This window comes from Nelusetta ayraudi, unplaced genomic scaffold (genome assembly GCF_046127955.1).
Source record: "Nelusetta ayraudi isolate G7.1 ecotype Tasmania unplaced genomic scaffold, CSIRO-AGI_Nayr_v1 ptg000026l, whole genome shotgun sequence".
In the NCBI taxonomy this organism is placed as follows: Eukaryota; Metazoa; Chordata; class Actinopteri; order Tetraodontiformes; family Monacanthidae; genus Nelusetta; species Nelusetta ayraudi.
In genome coordinates, this window is record NW_027466076.1 from 6,712,375 (window position 1) to 6,734,940 (window position 22,566).

Below are 22,566 nucleotides of genomic sequence, written 5' to 3' on the forward strand. Positions count from 1 at the left end.
GAGCGCGGGAGAGAGAAGGAATGACAGCACACGGAGGTTAAAATTCACACTTTATTGAAGAAAATGATAACAAGATGTTCCCCAAACTTTCCAATGGAGGCTCTTCTACCTTCACCAGCCAAGGAAAAGAGCTTTGCTTATGTTACTTCTTTACTTTCCACGTCTGCTCTGAGATTTCTATTACGCTGCATTAAAAAAAAAGTCTTGTGGTGGCAACTTTTCACTGCATGCTCTTCCTTTCCTTCTGGAAACTGAAGCTGGTCCGGCGGCTCAGTTTGCGCTGCTTCTGGGCAAAGTAATCAGCTCGAGAACTGCTGGCTCGAGACTCCAGGATGTAGTTCACCTGCAGGTAAAGCAACGTCAGAACAACAACAACAATAATAACTCATGATTCAAGAATGACTGTTACATCTAATATCAGCCTCAGTTATCGGACCAGAACATCTTTAATGTTTAAACAGAAAGTCACACATTTCCCTTCACAAAGCAGTGGGCAGAAGAATAAAGAGAGAAATAATGATGACATGAATCAGACAGTGATGGTGGAAGTCATTAGCAGCTGCTACACCACAACACATTTCCATTCGAGCCTCATGTTTTGCCAAATCAATATTTTCCTACTTGAGTCCAATGAAAGAAGAACCTGAGGACTGCATATAGAAAACACTGCATCACTACATGACAACTGACCCTGGCACTCTCAGGGCTGAGACACGCAACACCAAGCTCGAACCAACACAACTCACCTTCAGCACAATTTCATTGACTGTCGCTGCATCCGACTCGAAGTAGAGCGGCTTGTAGTCGTGATTACTGAGATAGGTCAGTTTAAATATGGCGTAACCTGGAAGACACAGGAGACTTTGTTTACTGCAAGGAAATAGACAACGGTGCATGGAAGACCACACACACACACACACACACACACACACACACACACACACACACACACACACACACACACACACACACACACACACACACACACACACACACACACACACACACACACACACACACACACCACAACATGGGACATAAAGGAACATGCAGAAGAAGAGCAGCAGAGTGACTGGTCTGACTGGACTCACTGGGGCTTCTCTCTTCCACCAGGTCACAGGCACACAGGTGGTCCGAGTCGATGGAGATGGGCTTCTGTCGAATCCAGAACTTGGTGGTGGCCTTCTGGCTGGTGACCGGGTCGATCTCCAGCTTCTCTCCTGAAACACCTGAGGAGGAAGAGATGAGACCGTTGCCCCCGAGACCCAACGCAGCAGTGGAAGAGATACACAAAGTTTCACATATTGTAAAAAGCGCAGAGACGACCATGCAGCGCAGCAGGGGGCGCTGCAGTGCGTACCCAGCTGGACCTCTGTGGTGAAGCGCAGCTTGTGGATCATGCTGATCTTGAAGGACTTGTAGTGGTGGCTGCTCAGCATGTCCTGGACTGTGGTGATGTCGATGGGTGGGTCCTCCTCAGAGCTCTCCTCACCCCTGGAGCCTGGAGACACCGGCACAACATCAAGCCGTCAGTCACACGTACTACATGTATAAATACACACGTGCATACACACTCATCACTCAATAAAGAGCATCTATATGTGTAGTAGTTGGTGAAGTTGGTGTATGGACTCACTGTTCTCTCGCACCAGGCAGAACTCCAGCGTGTTCTGGTTCTCCAGCGTGGACTCCAGGTCCACCGAGACGTTTGGCTGTGTTTGCTTTTCCAGCCGATACATTGGACCTGTGGGAGGGACGGGATTGGTCAGAGCGGCACTCCTCACCCGGGAACGGGTCACTACTGTACGACCGTTTTTCCAACTCCTTACCGGCACTTTTCTGGGAGCCTTTTCTCTTTTTCATTGCTTTCTGCAGAATTTCCTTCATGGAGACCTTCAGACTGTCCACAGGGATCAATGAGAAGCCATGAGCAGCATTTCTACAGTGGGGAAAGCAAAGGGAGACATTGGAATTATATTAGTGAAGTGGTGATGAAGGTCTCACCTCTAGTGGCTTCCTGGATGAGCATCCAGCTGGCTGGAGTCAATGAGTTAGCAAGGTCCTAAACTAGAAGGCGCTACACTGCTAGCGCAGGCTGCTAGTGCGCCGTGGGTCTCATTGTGGAGACTTTGTGTTTCCTCTGCTGCTCTCCGCCAGAGTTTACAGTCTTCACTTCAGTTCCTCCCAAAATGAAAAGAATTGGGATAAACTGAAGCCGACCTACTGGGCCATCGGTACTGGGCCATCGGTACTAGGTCCTCGGTACTGGGCCATCGGTACTGGGCCATCTGTACTGGGCCATCGGTACTGGGCCATCGGTACTGGGCCGCAAGAGGTGAAATTCTTGGCCCGCGCAAGACAGACGAAAGCGTTTGCCAACAACTTCCTGTCCCAGGTGACGCTGGGATTGGCCGAAGGAGAACAAAGGGTCACGTGACCAGAAACCAGACTACATCACAGCCATCAATACAGTAAAGCCATCACTGGTGAGAAGGTGACCGGTGCCAGACACCACCGGCTGGTTCCTTACATCCTGACGAAGAGCGACTGCCTGGAGGTGAGTCCTGGTGAGGAGTACTTCTCCACCAGCGCCAGGGTGCTGAAGCCAAACTTGTGGATGGGTTCTCCAGAGTCCAGCGGAGGGAAGTCGGTGTCCACCTCGCCGTCGTCCTCGGCGATGTGCAGACAGTAGGCGTTGACGTTCTCACTGTGTAGGAGGGGGGGGGCAGCACGGCGCTTCTTCAATGCACAGCAGAACTCAAATTCAATGCATTGGAAGTGAATTCTGTCCCCCCCCCCCCCCCCCCCCCCCACACACACACACACACACACACACCAAGCCCACCAACCCGGCTGCTTCTCTCATGTAAACTGACTCCCACCTGAGTTTGGGTTCGCGACTCTCACTGGTGTACTGCCAACAGATCAGGCCAATCAGGTCGTGGACGCGGGCGTTGGCGATGGTCACCACCGTCATGGGATGCACCTTCTCCTGGGCCATGGACAGGTAGACGTCGATCTTCTTGGTGGCCGTGGTGCCGATGTGACCCTGAAAGGACAAAGCAGAGAGTGAACAAAGAAAAGATGACTGCAGTCGCAGAGGTGGGTGGGGGGGGGGGGGGTCGGACCCCCTGATTAACCCATGAGTCTTTGCAGTTTAGTGGGATTGACTGGTGCCAGGCCAGACAGTCAACAGCCTCCGCTATCCCAGGTGTGGGCAAACTACGGTCCATTATGTTGGTTCTGGGTGGTTCTAAGAGCAAAACCCCCTGTTGGTTCTGGGTGGTTCTGAGAGCTAAACACCCTGCTGGTTCTGGGTGGTCCTGGGTGGTTCTAAGAGCTAAACACCCTGGTGGTTCTGGATGGTTCTGGGTGGTTCTAAGAGCTAAACACCCTGGTGGGGCTTCAGAGACAACATTGGTTGCAACTTTGCTTGATTTTCCATTGACATTCCAGCACCGTGTCTTCTCCATCATCTCCCAGGTTCATGGGTTGTTTCCTCCTATGAGGTGGCTCACCACCAGAACACTGCATCCAGCTACTTGCAACAACAGGCTTGTTGGCTGCTTGAGTGTGTAAAGTGATTTAGGGAGACGGTGGAATGGTTCACCTTGCCATCAAATTTAGAGTACTCATTGAAGGGGTTGTTGAGCTGCTGGGGACACTGCTCCAGCCGCATGGACAGTGTGGATTTGGTCCCAAGTGTCCGCTGGCGCTCCTTAAAGTCACGTTTCTCAAACAGTGACCGCGAATCATCGACTGGAAAGAAAAGATGAAAAAGTTGCTCCAACATCTGCTCAATAAACACCCGACTATGCATTTTAGAAATGTCAATGACGCGTTACCCGATTGGAAGGACGTGGTCTCTTTCCATTGGATGTTTTTACACTTGATTTGGTTCTGGCGCTCTTTCCTCAACCTTTCAAGTCTTTGGGCTGAAACAACAAGAAACACTTCAGTCAAAACCAGTGTTAAAAAACACACCTGGAAAAGCATCAATAGAAGAATCACCATATACTGTAGAAAGGTTGAGTTGCAGGTGAGTTGGGTTTGACAGGGTCAACCCTTCCAGTTGGTGCTCCTCCACAGAATGACAGTAGAACAATACACACAGTGGACATAGAAGAACTAAACAGTGTTTCATTGGTTTATTTGAAATCCAGTTGATCTTACCAGCAGCCACTGGTTTCTCTTGGCTGTCGTGTTGGAGTCCTGATGAGACAGCCACTGCCAGTCAGTGCTTTCATTCTGCAAATCTGACCCAGAACCACAACCAGCATTCCCAAGATGTGGTTTGAAAATGAAGCCGAGCCAGCACTAATGGTCACTCTCCCCAAGATCACAAAATCAGTGTTAGAAGAGCTTGATCCATTTTAGAGTGACCTGCACTAGGACTGAAGAACCAAAGCGTACTAGACTCTGGCCAGACCCCCGTTCCACCTTCAATGGAGCAAACTCATTGGTGAAAGACAGCTGGAATTAGACAACGATAGGTCAAAGCCAATAGAAAGTCCAGCAGAAGCATTGCTTCATATGCGAGACCCAAAACCTGATCAATATTTGTTAAGGTGAACTCATTTGAATCAACAGCAGTTCATCTTAATATTAATATGACTTTATTATTTCTGACCTGACGTACCCAAGACTGAATCACTGGTTTGTGTGTGTGTGTGTGTGTGTGTGTGTGTGTGTGTGTGTGTGTGTGTGTGTGTGTGTGTGTGTGCATGAATTCCACAGTTGTGGTTGACCAGCAATGGTGGACTCTGCAGTTGGGAGCGCCCCACTTCCACCCTGCTGCTGCAGCTGCTGGACAGGGAGGAGCCACAAGCTGCTTCACTGAGTCCATCCAACCAGTCACAGGTGAGTGAAGTAAGTCTGCACACCTGCTGGAGGAGACGCAGGTTAACCAGGGTCCACTGGAGGAAACACAGGTTAACCAGGGTCCACTGGAGGAGATGCAGGTGACACAGGGTCCACTGGAGGAGACGCAGGTGATCCAGGGTCCGCTGGAGGAGACGCAGGTGATCCAGGGTCCGCTGGAGGAGTTGAAGGTGACACAGGGTCCGCTGGAGGAGAGACAGGTGATCCAGGGTCCACTGGAGGAGTTGAAGGTGACACAGGGTCCACTGGAGGAGACGCAGGTGATCCAGGGTCCACTGGAGGAGATGCAGGTGATCCAGGGTCCACTGGAGGAGATGCAGGTGATCCAGGGTATGCTGGAGGAGATGCAGGTGATCCAGGGTCTGCTGGAGGAGATGCAGGTGATCCAGGGTCCACTGGAGGAGATGCAGGTGATCCAGGGTCCACTGGAGGAGTTGAAGGTGACACAGGGTCCGCTGGAGGAGAGACAGGTGATCCAGGGTCCACTGGAGGAGATGCAGGTGATCCAGGGTCCACTGGAGGAGATGCAGGTGATCCAGGGTCTGCTGGAGGAGATGCAGGTGATCCAGGGTCTGCTGGAGGAGATGCAGGTGATCCAGGGTCCACTGGAGGAGATGCAGGTGATCCAGGGTCCACTGGAGGAGAGACAGGTGATCCAGGGTCCACTGGAGGAGATGCAGGTGATCCAGGGTCCACTGGAGGAGAGACAGGTGATCCAGGGTCCGCTGGAGGAGATGCAGGTGATCCAGGGTCCACTGGAGGAGATGCAGGTGATCCGGGGTCTGCTGGAGGAGATGCAGGTGATCCAGGGTCCACTGGAGGAGATGCAGGTGATCCAGGGTCCACTGGAGGAGATGCAGGTGATCCGGGGTCCGCTGGACGAGATGCAGGTGATCCAGGGTCTCCTGGAGGAGATGCAGGTGATCCAGGGTCCACTGGAGGAGATGCAGGTGATCCAGGGTCCGCCGGAGGAGATGCAGGTGATCCAGGCTCTGCTGGAGGAGATGCAGGTGATCCAGGGTCCGCTGGAGGAGAGACAGGTGATCCAGGGTCTGCTGGAGGAGATGCAGGTGATCCAGGCTCTGCTGGAGGAGATGCAGGTGATCCAGGGTCCGCTGGAGGAGAGACAGGTGATCCAGGGTCTGCTGGAGGAGATGCAGGTGATCCAGGCTCTGCTGGAGGAGATGCAGGTGATCCAGGCTCTGCTGGAGGAGCAGTGGCGCCGCCGGCCCCAGGGAAGATGCCTTCCTGGTGACTTCTGGTGTGCCTCCATACAGCTTTCTCTTCCTCTGCCACTGTCATCGATGCATGGAGGTGGAGGACGATGTCCAGAGGAGGGCTGAGGACCCAAGGACGCCCCACTGTGAGGTGCCACTGGACCAACAAGCTTTCCAGTCAGGCTGCAGCAGCGTGTTGTAGCGGGTGAGCTCCAGGTGGTCCACGGAGACTTACCTCAAACAGCTACTGAGTCCACACCACGCTGTGCTTGGCTTATTTCAGAGCTTTCACATATCTTGGAATCCCGCCACAAAGTAAAGTGGGATTGAGGAACGTTCCGCAATAAATCTTCATGTATCTTGTGATTAATTGTCCATTTTCTGATGATAAATGCCTGGGCCACCGCTCTGTCCTTGCAGTGCTGTTTAGAGTCCATCAACCAACCAAATGCCGTGAAAAGAAGGAGAGGGACGGAGCTAATGAAGACAAAGCCATAGTGATGGAGACTGAAAAACATCTGGAATATCTAGAATGAAGGGTTCGATTTGGAGGGTGAGTGATGTACTAGTGCAGATGATTGGTGAGGAGCTTCCTGGTCAGAGTCATGGAGCATTGGGAGAGGAGCAGACCACTAGTGGGGCAGGTCTGGTGTTTTAATGCAGCATCCACCTCCCGACCTGACCTGCCGGTGGGAGTTAACACTGCTCTGTATGCAAGGCTTGTGTGCTAAGGTGCAATCACACCAGTGCCAGTTAGATTCTGAGGCATCAATTGAAAAATGGGATTTTTGTTCATGTTGGGTTGAAGAGACCACCTGCACCTCCTTCACCCATGCCAGGGCCAAGGAGGTGAAGCACTGCACAGACTGCTCACACCAGTGCAGTGAGGAAGACTGTAGCTTTCCAATGCACTGTACAGACTGCCCAGTGTGACTCCATCCTTCATGAAATGTAATCAATCACAACAATTTAAAACGGACACTTCTGCTCATTTCCATCATTTCCAAGAAGCAATTTGATCCCACAATCCCTTCAAAACCGTGCTGTCCAGGACCGCCTGCGTTCCACGGCCGTCCCACACCTCCACTGCATTATGATCGTGATTTGGTGGTTACGCACCTCAACAAATATACATTTGAAGCGTGACTTGATATACAATCCATGCTTCTGCCGTGGCAGCCACAACCTTCAACAGCCCAAAATCTGACCTTTAACCTCATTTAGTCGCTGAAGCAGATTAAGCACACAAACCCTCCTCCAAACAGAAGCAAAATAAAACTTTATGGCCCACAAATCAACCTGCAGAAGGGGCAGGACAAACAGAACCATCAAACCAAGCCGGACCCTGAGAGAAACGTACCTGTGTTGGAGCGCCGACGAATGCCAAAGTCCCAGCTGGAGGTGATGTCCATGGACTGGGAGAGGTCACAGGAGTGGCCGTCTGGAGCAGCTCCGCCCCCCTCAGTGAAGGGAGCCGCCACCGCCGAGCCGCCACCACCACCACCACTGCCGCCACTGCTGCTGCCGCCGCTGGTGCCAGACAGCAGAGCCAGCGGGCACTTCTCCAGATCAACGTCCTGATCGATCAGCACCATCTCACACATTCCTGTGTCATCGCTGGTGACGTGAGACTGGCGGATGTGAGCCAGAATGATTGTGGGATTGTCCAGGAAAGCCATGACCTCTGCTTCCCAGCGCCACTAACTGGCCTTCAATGTTTAGTCTCTCTCTCGTGTTTATTCCAAACAATCCAATCTCAGCGTTTCATAAAGCAGGAAATGATGCCGACATGCACTTCATTTCTTGACGCGCTTTTCTTCTCTCTCCAAACTGCAGCAAAAGGGACCCCTGTGAGAAAGACAGTCGATAGTTAAATAAGGCCTCTGAAAATAAGTTGAACAATTTAATATTACGTTTGACGAATAAAACTGGACAAATTCTGACCCTCTGACGTCATCATGCATGATTGTGGCTGCAGTGAAACATGCAAAATTTGCCAACACATTGAATTGGCATCATAGATTAAGAAAGAGTTTTTAGTTTACTGAACGCTGCTGAATGTGAATGATTGCACCTCATGGTCTCCCAGCGCCTCCCAGTGTCTTCCAGAGTCGCTTCTAAACATTCCAGAGAGGTTTTTCTGAGTTGCTGCTGCTTGGACCAAACTGCTGCTGGTCCTTAACATTTTAAAACAAGGTCAGAACTACACAACGAGTGGACTTGGAGGAGTCGGTGAGACCAACTCTAAAGTACTGGATGGATTTCGGGATTATTGGTCCATTGTTTGATTCTAATTGTCTCCTGGGACAAATAATGATGCTGTTTAAACTGGACCAAGCAGTCAAAGGCCGTGCAAAGGAAGAAAAGACACAGCACCTAAAAGACGCAGTTGTGGCAGCCGAGGTTCGGATATTTTTTATTTATTTATTTATTTACTAATTTTGAAGATAGAAGGTAATGAAATGAATCATTATCCAAAAAGGTCCCAAGTGAGAAAAATATTCAGTGGAGGAAACGACTGCATATCACTAGGAGGATGGAAAATGCATTTTTTGTTTTGTATATTGTAGACTGATTGACTAACTGACTGACTGAAGTTGATTTTTGAACACATGAAAATTAAAAAGTAAAGAATAAAACAACAACAGACATAGTGGTCTATGTTGAAGGAGTGGGAAGAAGTAAAAAATAAATAAATAAATAATAATAATAAAAAAATAAATAAAAAAAAGATCCAAGCCCACAAGAGCATCGATGTCCGACACAACACCTTCTCTAATCACACTACAGACATCATCATGATAGATAATGATAATGGAGGAGTTTGGAGACTGAGGTCACACCTCGCCAACAGCCAACAGACACAACAGATCATCCTGGCTTCAATGAAACCATACATTTACGCCACCGCAGTCCATTTTACGCCCAGTCGACATCTGGCGCAGGTCGTCCGTGTTGACACCACACACATGCATTTATTATGACTGTATGCATTGAATGAACACAATGTCGAGTGTCTCACACACACACACACACACACACACACACACACACACACACACACACACACACACACACACACACACACACACACACACACACACACACACACACAGTTCATATGTATGTACAGGAAGTAAATACATGACAGCCGTCAATACCATATTCAACCGTTTCTACCTATCGCAAAATAACAATGCTATCACTATGATATCAATATGAATACCTGCTGCACTCCATGACGCTTTGTTGACAACAGGAGCTCGATTTGGGAGCTACTGCTGCTAGCCCTCTTCTGCTTCTTCTTCTTCTGCTTCTTCGCCTTCTCTTTCTTCTTCTGTCTTTCTGCGGGTCGCAGCTGTTGGTATCGGTGGAGTCGCATTACTGCCACCTGGCGGTCATATATCGGCAGGGGCTCTGAGGGGACCGTGAGATGACAGTATGGCGAAAAATGGCGTAGTTCGCTGAAGTGAAAGTAAAACTATCAACCGCCGTAATGTGAGCTGCCGACTAAATTTCATTGCCCGAATATTACTATAAAGACGGTGAGTAGGTCCTGAAAGATACATGTATATGTTAATGTCCCTGTCGGATTTGATTTGACTTGAGCCAGATTTCAACTTCAAGCTTCAACAATCTGAGTAGCAAAAGTGGACTCTTTTGTTTTTTTTTGATAGTCTTGGTATTTCAGCCCACGTGATCAAGTGGATATCCTGACACTGTTTAGCCTTTTCCTCAACACCACCTTCATGTCAAACAAACAAACAAATAAAGCATGATAATTAATAATGAATGAATAAACATCAACGTGCAGGCGTCAGCTTGCGGACCTGCAGAGTCCAGCCTCTCAGTACCGTGTTGACACGAATACTGGGGAAAGCACATTGAAGAGGAAGTGTGCAACACCGCGGACACACTGACGAACCGACCGAAGGTTCGAGTCTTGATTGTGGATCCACTCCGACCCGTGTCGTTTCTTCTGGCTCTGCAGTCATGATGTCTCAAAGCTTAACGTCCTGCCAGTCGTCTCGTGGAGGTTTCTGCTTCGACAACAGCCACAGGTGAACAACAATAACAACTACTACAAGTTTTCATAGACGGAAATAGACAACGAGTCCACTTCGCGTCCCAGCTTGTCAATGATTCGGCCTCGTTATGAACTTTGTAACTATGTTCATCTCATTCTTTGTCGCACCCTGTTCTTATTATTATCCTGTTATAATATATTATAATCTGTTATAAGGCTGTGCTTTCAAGCGACGGTGAAGAGTGCTTTAGTTTCTTTGGAGCGAAAGTGTCAAGATTGTCGTACAGTTTTCTGCAGGGCGAGTTTTGGCCTTCCACGTAACAGAAATACTGAATATTATTTCTTCTTCATTTGATGAAGCTTTGACCCCTCTTGACCGCTGACCCCCTAGGACACAACAATGTTTCCTGATTATATCAATCAAGTCAATGGTATATATAAATATATAAGTGAAACTGTGAAACTATGTTATTAGACTATGTTTTTATTATTTTAGATTATAATAAATAATGAATGTTTTTATGTATTTATTGGTCATTGGTCTTTTTTCACATGTTGATTAATGTAAGAGTTGTGATTCTTAGTGTCAACGTTGAAGAATTGATTTTTGTGTCAATGCAAAATACACGCGGCATAAAGGACTGAAAGAGTGGAGATCTTTTGCTGCGTGGTGATGACAGCAGCAGTGGAGTTGTTAGGAGCAGAACGCCTCAGTGGTTTGCTTTCATTCTCATTTGTAGGAACGCAGCGCTGGAGTCTGGTTTCTCTGAGCTCGGCTATAAAGCTCCCACGAGCAGGAAAACTGGGACCACCATCGCTGGGATGGTTTACAAGGTGAGGACCTTATTCATCATTTGACAAGATCACCTTGTTAACCCAAGACCAGGTGGTCCGGTTCATTGCCATCTGGGAGAGTGGAGTGCAGTGTACAGCATTATTGAACTGTCCAAGGAAGTAAGAACAGAGTACAGAAGACGTGGTGGCCCTCCAGGTTCTGGGCCTGGGTCTCACTATTTAATGCAGTAATGAAAGCTTTTATTTTTGTTCTAGGATGGCGTGGTCCTCGGCGCAGACACCCGGGCTACGGACGACATGGTGGTGGCCGACAAGAACTGCTCAAAGATTCATTACATCGCACCGAAGATTTAGTGAGTTGGATGTTGTATCACAGCCACAGTTACTGTTGTGACCCTGCTGGTGTTGCTGGAACAGTGACGGAGGTCCTCCAGCAACAGTGATGCAGTTCCTCCAGCAACAGTGACGGAGGTCCTCCAACAACAGTGATGCAGTTCCTCCAGCAAGTGATGGAGGTCCTCCAGCAACAGTGATGCACGTCCTCCAGCAACTGTGATGCAGGTCCTCCAGCAACAGTGGCGGAGGTCCTCCAGCAACAGTGATGCAGGTCCTCCAGCAACAGTGATGGAGGTCCTGCAGCACTCCATCAACAGTGGCGGGGGACCTCCATCAACAGTGGCGGGGGACCTCCAGCAACAGTGACGGAGGTCCTCCAGCACTCCAGCAACAGTGACGGAGGACCTCCAGCAACAGTGGCAGAGGTCCTCCAGCAACAGTGATGGAGGTCCTCCAGCACTCCAGCAACAGTGACGGAGGACCTCCAGCAACAGCGACGGAGGTCCTCCAGCAACAGTGCAGTTTATTTGACCCCACTGATCATTGATGTGGATCTTCATGCAGCTGCTGTGGAGCTGGAGTGGCTGCAGATGCAGAAATCACCACGCAGATCATGGCCTCCAACGTGGAACTGCATGCGCTCAACACCGGCCGGCCCCCCCTGGTGGCCATGGTGACGCGACAGCTCAAACAAATGCTGTTCAGGTGATTTATACAACAATGTAGACAAATGAAAAAGTCACTTCCTGCTGCAGCTGCTGCAGATGAAGCTTGGGCTTCTTTCCCATCAGCCTGAACTCACATCCAAAGCCACCAGACATTGAAATAAGACAATAATAATAAAAAAAACAAACATAATATTAAATACATATTTTTTATAATATGTAAAGCATGTATAGGGTAAGAATGGAAGCAGGTGGACTATTTAGAAGTTATCTACATTATATAGACACACTGATGAATCATAACTAATAGATATTCTATGTCAAAGGTGAATGGACTTCACCAGTCAGCGCAGCCACAGTCGTCCCTCTGATTCAACTCGTCTGTGTGTTTGTGTGCAGGTATCAGGGCCACATCGGCTCCTCTCTGATCGTGGGTGGGGTGGATGTGGCTGGAGCTCACCTGTACAGTGTTTACCCCCACGGCTCCTACGACAAGCTGCCCTACCTGGCCATGGGTACGTCCGCGATTACAAATACGCAATCAAGAAACCTTGAGCTCGTACCAGCCAATCAGATCGCTCCAAGTATGAAAACTTGTTAACCCGTTGAATTTTTGATCAGAAATGTTGAATTTGTGATCTCAGGCTCTGGAGCTGCAGCTGCTGTTTCTGTGCTTGAAGACCGCTACAAACCAGACATGGAGGTAAGAAAGCTGTCTTCTCATTGGCCCGTTCCTAGCTTACCACTTCCATTCAAGCTATTAGCTTCACAATTAGCTTCTTTGGGCCGACTCATGTGCTTCATATTGGGAAAGTAGAAAGTTGCAGAATGACAACGTTGATGCCATTATCGTGACCCAGGTGTTGTGACCACTGGACCTCCTCAGAGCCAACTGGTCCAATGGTTACAATAATAAATAATCATGATAAATCACAAATATATATCTATGTTAGATTTTTATTCATATTAAAGGTGAAATTGAATTCCTAATGAGGGAGTTTCTTCTCCGTGCTAACTTCTCCTCAGCTCCAGGAGGCCAAGCAGCTGGTCCGAGACGCCATCGCTGCAGGGATCTTCTCCGACCTAGGGTCGGGAAGTAACGTGGACCTGTGTGTCATCAACCAGGCCAAGGTGGACCACCTGCGAGGCTACGACAAGCCCGCCACAAAGGGTCAAAGGTCAATCATCATATTCATCTCTTTATGACCTATTCACCAGAAGAGCTCCAGTGTATTGTTCATATTTTTATACAGCGCAACTGTTTGACTGTGCATAGAAATGAGAGAGGCTTCATATTGAACAACAACATCCATTTGTTAGTAATGCTAACAAACTACAACCGTTGTGTTTTTTCCAGGAAGGGCGAGTACAGGTTCAAGCCCGGTACCACGGTGGTCCAGTCTGAGAGTGTGACCGTCTTCCCCCTGGACCTGCTCGCTGAGTCTGTTCACACCATGGACACTGAATGAAGCAATCAGATGCACTTCAGATGACTGAAATAAAAGTGATTTGCTCCTCGGATCGACTGTCCTGTCTCCTGTCTGTAGTGTCAGTAACTGTTGAAGTCCTGCACAGACGCTGTTGTTGTACTGCAAAGCTTCATCATTACAAAGAGTGAAGGTCCAGAAACACACCTGGTCTGCAGCGGAGGTGTTTATTTCCACGAGGAGCAAACACACACACACACACGATTTGGGTTCCCCCACACTGCCCTCCCCCCTTTGAGTTTATCATTAATATTCACATCACATGGGTCATGACTCAAGTTGTTGAAGGTGTCGTTCAGAGGTCAGAAGATGGACGTCCTAGGAAATCAGATGTTCTGCAGTTTTGCTCAACTTCCTTTTGTGGCATTTTGTGGGCTGTGACAAAATCATCACAAAAAAACACACAAACAATGAAGTGCATGAATTACAAAGTATGCATATGCGTCTATTAGAAAAACAATGGCGTCCAGAAAAGCCTGCAGTCTGAATGCATCCACTAGAGGGCCCACACTCTCCACTGCTGCTCTGCGTCTTTGAGTCCAACACAGCGAGAAGGTTTTCCTCCAGGACCTGCTGTCAACGACCGACTCCATCCACACATTATGGCACTGATGAGCTGAGGAAAGACAGGCGGCATGTTAGGGACAGGTGACCTCTGACCTCAATGGTATCCTCGGGCACTGGAACTCACAAAACCTTTGGCAGAGATGTGGCTTCTCACCTGTGTGGAGCCTCTGGTGTTTTATTCAACACTCTTGCTGCACTCCTGGCCAAGCTGTGGTTGTGAATCACTGTCTGTTAACAACGGTTCTGACCGATCCGTTTCTGTTGACTGTTCACCTGCAGAGCTGGACTTTGGGAATCAGCAGGGGAGAGGCTGCTGCTGCCGCCTGCTGCTGCCACCTGCTGCTGGCTTCTGACACCACAGAGGTTTTAACTTCAGACTCGTCCATAGATTCCTCAGGAGGCCACGGCAGCAGCAAATGACCGCTAACTACCTGTGTGGAGTTTCTCGTGCCGGTTCAGGTTTGACTTTTGTGAGAAACTCTTGTTGCAGGTTTGACAAACGTACGGCCGCTCACCCGTGTGCGTTTTCTCGTGCTGGTTCAGGTTGGAGCGGTGTGCAAAACACTTACTGCATATTGGGCAAACAAAAGGCCTCTCACCTGTGTGAGTTCTCAGGTGGAACTTCAGGTAGGCCTTTTGTATGAAAGTCTTCCGGCAGGTCTGACAGACGTGCGGCCTCTCCCCGGTGTGGACCTGCTGGTGCTGCCTCAGGTTGTCCTTCTCTATGAACGCCTTCCCGCAGGTGTGGCAAGCGTACGGCTTCTCACCCGTGTGGACTCTGATGTGTCGCATCAGGTACCTTTTTAAGCAGAAGCTCCGGTTGCACTCCTGGCAGACGTATGGTTTCTTGCCTGAGTGAAACTGCTTGTGCACGTTCAGGCTGGATATCTGTGAAAACCTCCTGCCGCACGTCTGACACACGTGTGGCTTCTCGCCTGTGTGTGTTTTCTTGTGTGCTGTTAAGTAATCCTTCCTTAAAAACCTCCTGCCGCAGTCCTGGCAGGCGTGTGGCTTCTCAGCAGCGTGGCTGCTTTTCTGCTGTAACTCGCTTCCACCACCTGGCAACTTCGGTGTTATGACGACGTCCTGATCCTCGCCGTCGAGGCTCTTTGGGTGTTTCGGAACTTCTGACTCGCACTTCGACTTTCTGCGACACCGGTCATCTGTGAGAGATGTTCTTGATATGAGGACGGTGACATTTGGATCTTTAACACTTTGACTGTTGTGGAGGTTACTGTTTGAATCTTTCCGTTTGCGTCTTGTTGACTTTGAGTTTCCGCCTTTATCGTCTTTCAGCTCTGGACTCTGGGAACCACCAGGGCGGAGGGGAAGATCGCTGCAGGCTTCTGACACCACAGACATAATAACTGGATCATTAACTTCAGACTGCTGTAAAGGTTCCTCAGGATTCAGGTCCACAGTTGGATCTTCACTCCTGTTGCTGTTCTCACCAGCAGAACATAACTGAAGGTCTTCAGGCTCCTGCTTGAGTCTGAGCTCAGTGCTGTTCACTTCTTCCTGGAGAAGTTCAAGCTCTTCTTGATCCACACTGGAGTTCCTGTCTCGGTCCAGGGATGACTGGTCATCCACAAGCAGCTCCTCTTTAAAGACGAGTCGCTGTGGGAGCTCTGGAGAGACAGAACATCAAGAAAGAGGTTACAGAGGAAACCCTCTGCCGAGGTGGCTTATTAATGCACCAATCTGCATATTTAACCTGAGAGTGAAGAGCTGGAACACGGAACCAGTTCAAAGTTCTGTTCATAATTCATAGAATTTTAAGTTAATGGTGAAGGAGCGGCAGCTGAATCACCGCTGACCTTTTCATAAAAGCGTTTCAAGATGAATCAACTCATGCTGCTGTCTCCATTATTTTTACTCTGCGTGCTTCGGTCGCAGGTTGATGACGTATGTGGCAGTGTGACAGGGGATGTCTGATGTTCGAGTGTTTTTTTTTCCCCCGCCACACATGAACGCCTGTTTGCGGTGTGTTTTAACTTGGTTTCCGCGGGAAATCTTGCAGCCTCTTGAACGGAGCTGAACTGTGAGACCGCACCGTTCACGAGCCCATGAATGAGCGCGTTCACAACAGCGTTCATCAGACAGAAACGCACTGTGTTCACTTCTCCTTCGCCCAAAATATGAACGCGTTGACACACAACACTGCCGATTGGCCAGTGGTTGCTCAACCCTTGCAGTGGGTGCGTAAGCACAGGAAAACACCTGGACGGGCACCGATGTCCCCGTGTGACGCCACAAGGAGTCAAGGAAGCTACAGTCATGGCTAGCTCCTGTGCTCGAGTTGCACACTGGAGACATCGAACAAGCAGCTGCTTGGTGTCCACTGTCGAAACAATGACGTCACTAACCGGTGCGGCTTAACTTGACTACAGGCGTCCAGATCACACCGAACAACTTGCGGTGACGGTCCAGCTTCTCTTCATACTCTACGATCGCGTTGTGAAAAACTGCAAATAGTTCCTCAGCTGCAGCTGAGAGTCTGTCGCTGACGAACTGCTTCAAGAATTCAGCCGAAGAAGACATCGTTGAAGACACTGAACTCAAACTATTCTAATAAAGACATTCAGTTTCCCGGCCGATGGCAGTGAGTCTGTACCACTTTGTCAAAGTCGTTCTCTTTTCATTCTGTTTCTTCTTGTTTCACGGCGGCGGGCATCCAGCAAATAGGTGCATTACCGCAGTGTGTGCAGGAGTGTGAATAACATGTTTCATACGCATACGTATACATATATACTGTATATATCTGAAGAAGCATCTCAGTCCAACAATCCAATAAAAATATTTGAATAATAATATATATTGTGCATACAACTTTATTTGGGATTCGTGAAACCATCATTATGTCTGCTTATGAATCATCGACCACCAATGAGCTCGTTGGCTCTGACTGGATCCAGAACAAAGGGAGTGGGCAGCGTCTTTCCTTGGAGAAGATCTTCCAGCCCCTGGTGGCAGAGAGACACATGAAAGATATTCAGTCGTCCAAGAAGGAGCAGCTCCGAGGACAGAGGTCGAAGGTCAGACAAACTTGGAATTTGATGATGTTGGGCGTGTTTTTTTTTTTTTTAAAGACACGTCGTCCCTCACCTCTCCAAAGTAGGAAACCAGAGGAGAAACCTCCCACTGAGGAAGAGGAGGAGGAGGAGGAGAGTCTCCTGCTGGAACACTAGACAGAGCGAGAGAGATGTTTGGATTTGTTCATTTCAAGAATGTTCTCAACAGTTGGATTATTGACAGTTGTGGTCATACCGACATCTAGAGCGTAACTGTTAAGTGGCTCAGAGGATGCCTGTTATTGCAGGGAGTAAATAATAACAAGAAAAATTCCTCTCACCTGTTGCCGTCACCATGCGTCAGTGTTGCACCTGCAGCCAGCAGCCAGCGGTGGTGCTGCGCCAGCAGGGAGTTCCTGGCCGTGGTGGGGCTGTCCGCTCCCTCGGCGTTCTTCAGAGGGGAAAACTCATCTTCCCTCTCCACCTCGAACGCAACAAAGTTTCTTCAGAGACACAAAATAATAACGTAGTGTTAATAATCCATAGAATCCCTCTGCAGTGCTGCTTTAAGGAGCAATACAGTGGTCGCATCAGAGAGCAACGCTGTTAACAAGGAATGATGCTGCTCTTGCAGGACACCTTTTCATCCAGCCATGAAAGCACAAAACATTCAATTTACATGGAAAAAAAACATAAAAAAAAAACACATTTATTTTGAAGCACCTTGAGAAAGGGAACACGTCAAAAACAAACTTCTCCATTTTGATGCCGTTGGGCTTGCTGGGTTTGACGTGGTGACCACTGGAGTCCACAAAGGGAACCTTCTTCATAGCAACGTGTTGCTGCAGTTGGTCCTTGTAATTCCTGTGGGCGGAGAGTCCACATCAAAGATCAATGCTCAATCCTTTAGGTGTCCCACCACTAAGAGTGCATTTGTTTAATAGGCACCATGTCATGTGACCTGTGTAGGACCCTCTAGCAGGTCCTCTGCCCCCAAGCCCTGGAACATCATGAGGTCCTGGCCTTCTGTCCAGACCTTTCAAACTAAACTTAAAACTCACCTGTTTTCTTGGGCCTTTCTGTGTCCTTAAAGTTGCTATTAGAATTGTTTTTATACTTTCCTGTTTTATTTGTTTTGAATGGTGTCTTACTACTTCATGTCCATCACTTTGATCAACTTTGTTGTTTTAAAATGTGCTCTATAAAAACTTTGATTTGATTTGATTTGGTTCAACTTCTCTATATAGCAGGTGAGAAGCAGCAGCACTCACTCTGCTACATCCTGCAGGAAGGTCCTGGTGAAGAAGTGGTTGCAGATGTTTCCTGCGCTGTAAAGCAGCTCCCCGTCAGGACCTTTGAGCTCGGTCGTCTCCTCCGAGATCTCGCTGTACTCCACCACCTGGGAGACCCCTCGCACCCTGCAGACCACGCCCACCGGCTCTGAGGCGTGAGCCTTCCGCACCACCTGGAGCAGGAGAGCAGGGAGATGTAGCAGAGCCGAGGGAACCAGCGAAGGAACCACCAGAGGAACCACCAGAGGGGGGCAGCGTGAACTTCACCTTGGCTCCACAGTCGGCTCCTTTGCTGACGCAGAAGCCAACGAAGACGGGGTCGGCCATCTTGATGAGGATGTTGTCCACGCAGTAGACGTGCAGGTACTCCACACCCCTCTTCTCCATGTCCTCCAGCACATGGTTGTCCATTAGAGCCTGGTACAGTCCACCATTACCATCTGACAACAGAACAGAGGGGATGGGACACACAGTAGGGGGCGCCAGTGAGGTTCTTCTCTCTGCTGGACTAAACACACTTAGAAAAGTACATCTTCCTGCAAATATGACAACAAGGTTATTCTCCATACTCTGTTCTTTTCACATCATATGATATCCACTAGTTTGCGCTGCTTCCATTGAAATATATCATGGTAGAGTTTTCATCCAATCATATTTCAGCTGAAGGAGAAGATGAAGATTTGGTTGCTGAATCATCTGCAATTTAAAATGTGAGTCACAGCAGCACATTGATGCAGCAGCTGCACCAACATCTTCAACTGTTTCATAATTGAATAGTTCAATTGTTGGTTTCATTATTACAAAGCCCAACCCCGTCTCGTTGGTCTCATGTGAATCAATGACAACACTGAGTTTCTTGGAGCAGAGTCGAAGCTCTCAGAGTTCAGTGTTGGTGGATTGATTCAAACTGTGTTGAGGAATCTCTGAAAACCACCTTTTATTTCCCAGTGTTGACAGCATCAGTGGGCTCAGTCACTGAAACTGAATGATGCTTTAAATGCTCCAGAAACTAAGTGTGGCTCCACCAGGTCCCTGCATGAAGGTGATGTGATGCCAGTGTGATTCTCTATGGACTCTGGAGCCTTGAAACGCACCACCTCGTCCTGGACTGAGTGTGTTGGTGACCCACCTGGGGCCATGGCCAGCTTCCCTCTGTCCTGCAGGATGATCTTCCCCTCCAGGGACACGGCCGGGATCATCCGCTGCTCAAACAGAACCACGTTGGCCGGATCCAAACCAAAGTAGTCGTTCTCATCAAAGAACTTCTTGGTTGGAGTCAAAGTGAACTCACTGGTCATGATGTACCTGAGAGGAGTACACACACATCATATAAATAAAAAGAAGCCACATCAGGCTATCATGCAGCCTTGGCTGCAGACGACCTGATGAAGTGGTGATGGATCCACAGTGAGGTCTCACCAGGGAACAGTGCACTTGGCGCCGTGTCTGCGCTCGGACAGCTCCTGGATTTTGCGGATGCGCTCAGCCTGGATTTGGTACAAGGTTTTGCCGCTGGGCAGCCCCACGTCGTACATCCCCTTGGGGTAGGAGACCCCCAGGCGGCTGCCCTGACCTCCAGCCAGCAGCAGCGCCCCCACTCGGCTCTGGGAGATCTGCAACAGTCCTGGCCACACAAAACACTCATGTAAGACGCAGTGAAGGGTAGTTTGCATGAGTGCACATCATTACTGCATCAACAACACTTTCTACAACTAAAACAAAACAAAGAGCCATTTAAAAAAAGTGTTTGCAGCTTCTGCGTGCTCGCAGTGGTGGACGGTGAGATGATTGGATCAACACCAACATTCAGCAGAATGAAAGTGACTTTCGGCCTTGGTTGAAGTATGAAAAGCCGTTATTAAATCACAATGGCTGCTGGTGGTGGCGCTGTTGAGATGGAAATCAGCAGTCTGGGAGCCTCTGAGAAGCAGCAGCCTGCAGCTGTCAGTGCCCTCTCATGGAATCAGTGATCACCTGATGAAGTCAAGAGACTGGAGTGGCTCCTGATGATCCGGCTCCTGATGATCCTGCTCCTTATCTCAGTACTATCACTGCACAATAGCAGACCTCTGGACTTTTGGACCCAGCAGTGTTCTTCATTGTGTGCACCACTCATCATCACTGTCTCACTGTTGTAATCTATAAAAGTCATCATCTATGGGTGACACCTCCCGCACGTCCAGAACCTTCTTCCTCCTCCACGCTTTCTTCTTTTTTCTTGTTAAAGTTGATTTTTGTTTTTGTTTATTTTTTCAGAGTTGGTTGACGAGTCGCATCTGCTGAGAACATTGCCGTGTGTGTGTGTGTGTGTGTGTGTGTGTGTGTGTGTGTGTGTGTGTGTGCAGTATTTAAATGTGTATGAGATGCTGGACATAAGGAAATACCTGTGGGGATAAAATACTGCATCCCTTATTGTAGGTGAAGACCTGCGCTACATACATGACATTCAATTGATTGCTTGATTGATTGATTGATGATTGGAATTCAGGAAGACTTCTTTGACTCAAGAGTCTGAATGTCTGATACGCTTCTGTTTTTGTGTTCAAACCTTATTTGTCTGTGTTCTGTGCTTTTAGCAAATTTCATACAGGTGGATTTTGTATGTTTTACTAAACTTTCAAATTAATTATCAAATATCATAAATTCCAGTAAAACCTTTTCATTTTTAGCTTAATGTCAACATGAAAATATGACTTGTAAGACGGCTCACGTGACTTCACTTGTACATTTTGCACAACCAGAACTGAGGTTCGAACTTGACTGCAACAACAATCTGAATGGACAAGACGGCAATGAAATGAAAGCAGCGGTGTGGGTTCGAACCTTTGTCCTCCCACTCGGACAGAGCGCTGCTGTCGCTCTTCCTCACGCTGCCGATGGACTGCGGCGGGATGGGCTCCATGTCCTGGTCCCGGTCCTGGTGGGGGTCCGAGGCCGCCGCCGCCGCCGTGCGGGCCGCCTCGCAGTGCTTGCGGAGAGCCTTCAGATCGAGCAGAGCCAGGTCCTGGAGGAAGGTCTCCCTCTCACCTTCAGCCAGCTCCGACCAGAACCGCAGGACGTGGGTCTGACCCGCAGCCTCCAGACCGCGCCGAATCTCCTCCAAACAAGGCATTCCGGGAGAAGAAGCAACTACGAGTGCAGGGAATTCATCTGACGGTGGTCCGGTCCACTGTGAACCGACCAGCAGTGAGGAAGAGGTAGTGGGTCAAAGCTCGCAGGAAGTGACTGCGAGTCTACAGGAACTCGTGACTGCACTGGTGGTGTCCACCCTCACTAAACTGCTGCTTCAGGACCGAGTCAGCAGCAACACGGCGGAGGAAACGCAACAGAACGTCGCGAAGCCGAGTGCCAATGCAACAGGTCCGAACTCTAATCTTCGGAACACAAGGAACCGGAACACTGGGGGAGTTTGGCAGGAAGCGGCTCTAGTGAAAAACATCACTGTGTTGGTGTGAGTTTATTACCCCGGAAGTGAGGCCAAATCTGTGTCTTCAGAAGTATCACAACTGTCGCTTCCTGCGGTGGTTCATTGTGAAACTGCAGCTTTTATTGTACAAACTCCCAGTTTCTCTTCGTGTGTCCTGCCTCCATCCGCTATTCCTGTCCTGCCTCACTTCAACCACCAGGGGGCGGGATCTGAACCCGCTGTGTCGCCGAGTGCCGAGCTTCCACTTTAGGGGGAGTTGATGTCGCACTACCGCCATCTACTGGTTCTGATTGACCACTACACACACACACACACACACACACACACACGCACACACACACACACACGACATACTATAATATGTAGCCATGTCATGACTTGACATTGGTACATTTCAACACTGCACTCTTGAATCAACTGCAGCTGCGGGAGAAATCAACAGTCGGTCACTTTGTACCAGTGGAACACAACCAGTGGAGCTGAAGCTGGGGCTTTATGTCCACTTTTGACTAAAACAATTCTCCCTGCTCGTTAAAATTCAATTCAGATAGAGTTTGAAGAGAAGGAAGGGGGGGCTAGCAAGCTAGCTTGCTCCACTTACCTGTTCTGTTGGTTTTTTGGGTTTGTTTTCACACACACACACACATACACATACACACACACACACACACACACCAGTGTCGTACCTCTGGTCCACACTGGGTTTCGATCCTGTGACCTCTGTGTTGGGAGTCACCGTTGGTCCCCACAAGATCGTCTTCAGCGCTGATGAGTAGAGACCCAGAAAGGCCTCAGTGCTTCACCTGACACACACACAGACACACACTGACAGACATGGAGCAGCTACACAGACACACAACA

General features: G+C 48.9%; 4 protein-coding genes across 6 annotated transcripts; 1 reads left to right on the forward strand and 3 right to left on the reverse strand.

The window, feature by feature from the left end:
• Positions 1-37: 37 nt before the first annotated feature.
• Positions 38-9,481, reverse strand: mapkap1 (MAPK associated protein 1). 3 transcript variants are annotated; one of them, XM_076029382.1, is made up of 13 exons: positions 9,325-9,481; positions 7,459-7,946; positions 4,174-4,212; positions 3,846-3,935; positions 3,611-3,759; positions 2,883-3,049; positions 2,531-2,707; positions 1,836-1,939; positions 1,637-1,744; positions 1,361-1,501; positions 1,092-1,229; positions 747-844; positions 38-343 (listed from the first exon to the last, which is right to left on the reverse strand). In XM_076029382.1, the coding sequence occupies exons 2-13, from the start codon at positions 7,775-7,777 to the stop codon at positions 221-223; spliced, it is 1,653 nt and encodes a 550-aa protein (XP_075885497.1). In that variant the 5' UTR covers positions 7,778-7,946; positions 9,325-9,481; the 3' UTR covers positions 38-220. The 3 variants fall into 3 exon arrangements, with proteins under 3 accessions (XP_075885497.1, XP_075885496.1, XP_075885498.1); XM_076029381.1 differs by having other exon boundaries at positions 1,830-1,939; XM_076029383.1 differs by lacking the exon at positions 4,174-4,212 and having other exon boundaries at positions 1,830-1,939.
• A 515-nt stretch (positions 9,482-9,996) lies between these two features.
• psmb10 (proteasome 20S subunit beta 10) lies at positions 9,997-13,438 on the forward strand. The gene is made up of 8 exons (XM_076029385.1): positions 9,997-10,159; positions 10,866-10,959; positions 11,176-11,273; positions 11,821-11,961; positions 12,321-12,436; positions 12,566-12,624; positions 12,948-13,099; positions 13,279-13,438. The coding sequence occupies exons 1-8, from the start codon at positions 10,092-10,094 to the stop codon at positions 13,388-13,390; spliced, it is 840 nt and encodes a 279-aa protein (XP_075885500.1). The 5' UTR covers positions 9,997-10,091; the 3' UTR covers positions 13,391-13,438.
• Positions 13,439-13,559: 121 nt separating this feature from the next.
• On the reverse strand, positions 13,560-16,593 carry LOC142890397 (uncharacterized). Its single transcript, XM_076029384.1, has 3 exons — positions 16,342-16,593; positions 14,130-15,603; positions 13,560-14,024 (listed from the first exon to the last, which is right to left on the reverse strand). Exons 1-2 carry the CDS (start codon positions 16,514-16,516, stop codon positions 14,399-14,401), a joined length of 1,380 nt encoding a protein of 459 aa, XP_075885499.1. The 5' UTR covers positions 16,517-16,593; the 3' UTR covers positions 13,560-14,024; positions 14,130-14,398.
• A 197-nt stretch (positions 16,594-16,790) lies between these two features.
• uap1l1 (UDP-N-acetylglucosamine pyrophosphorylase 1 like 1) lies at positions 16,791-21,612 on the reverse strand. The gene is made up of 9 exons (XM_076029387.1): positions 21,102-21,612; positions 19,698-19,902; positions 19,408-19,583; positions 18,546-18,718; positions 18,258-18,451; positions 17,710-17,850; positions 17,328-17,489; positions 17,081-17,159; positions 16,791-16,938 (listed from the first exon to the last, which is right to left on the reverse strand). Exons 1-9 carry the CDS (start codon positions 21,388-21,390, stop codon positions 16,849-16,851), a joined length of 1,509 nt encoding a protein of 502 aa, XP_075885502.1. The 5' UTR covers positions 21,391-21,612; the 3' UTR covers positions 16,791-16,848.
• Between the last annotated feature and the right edge of the window lie 954 nt (positions 21,613-22,566).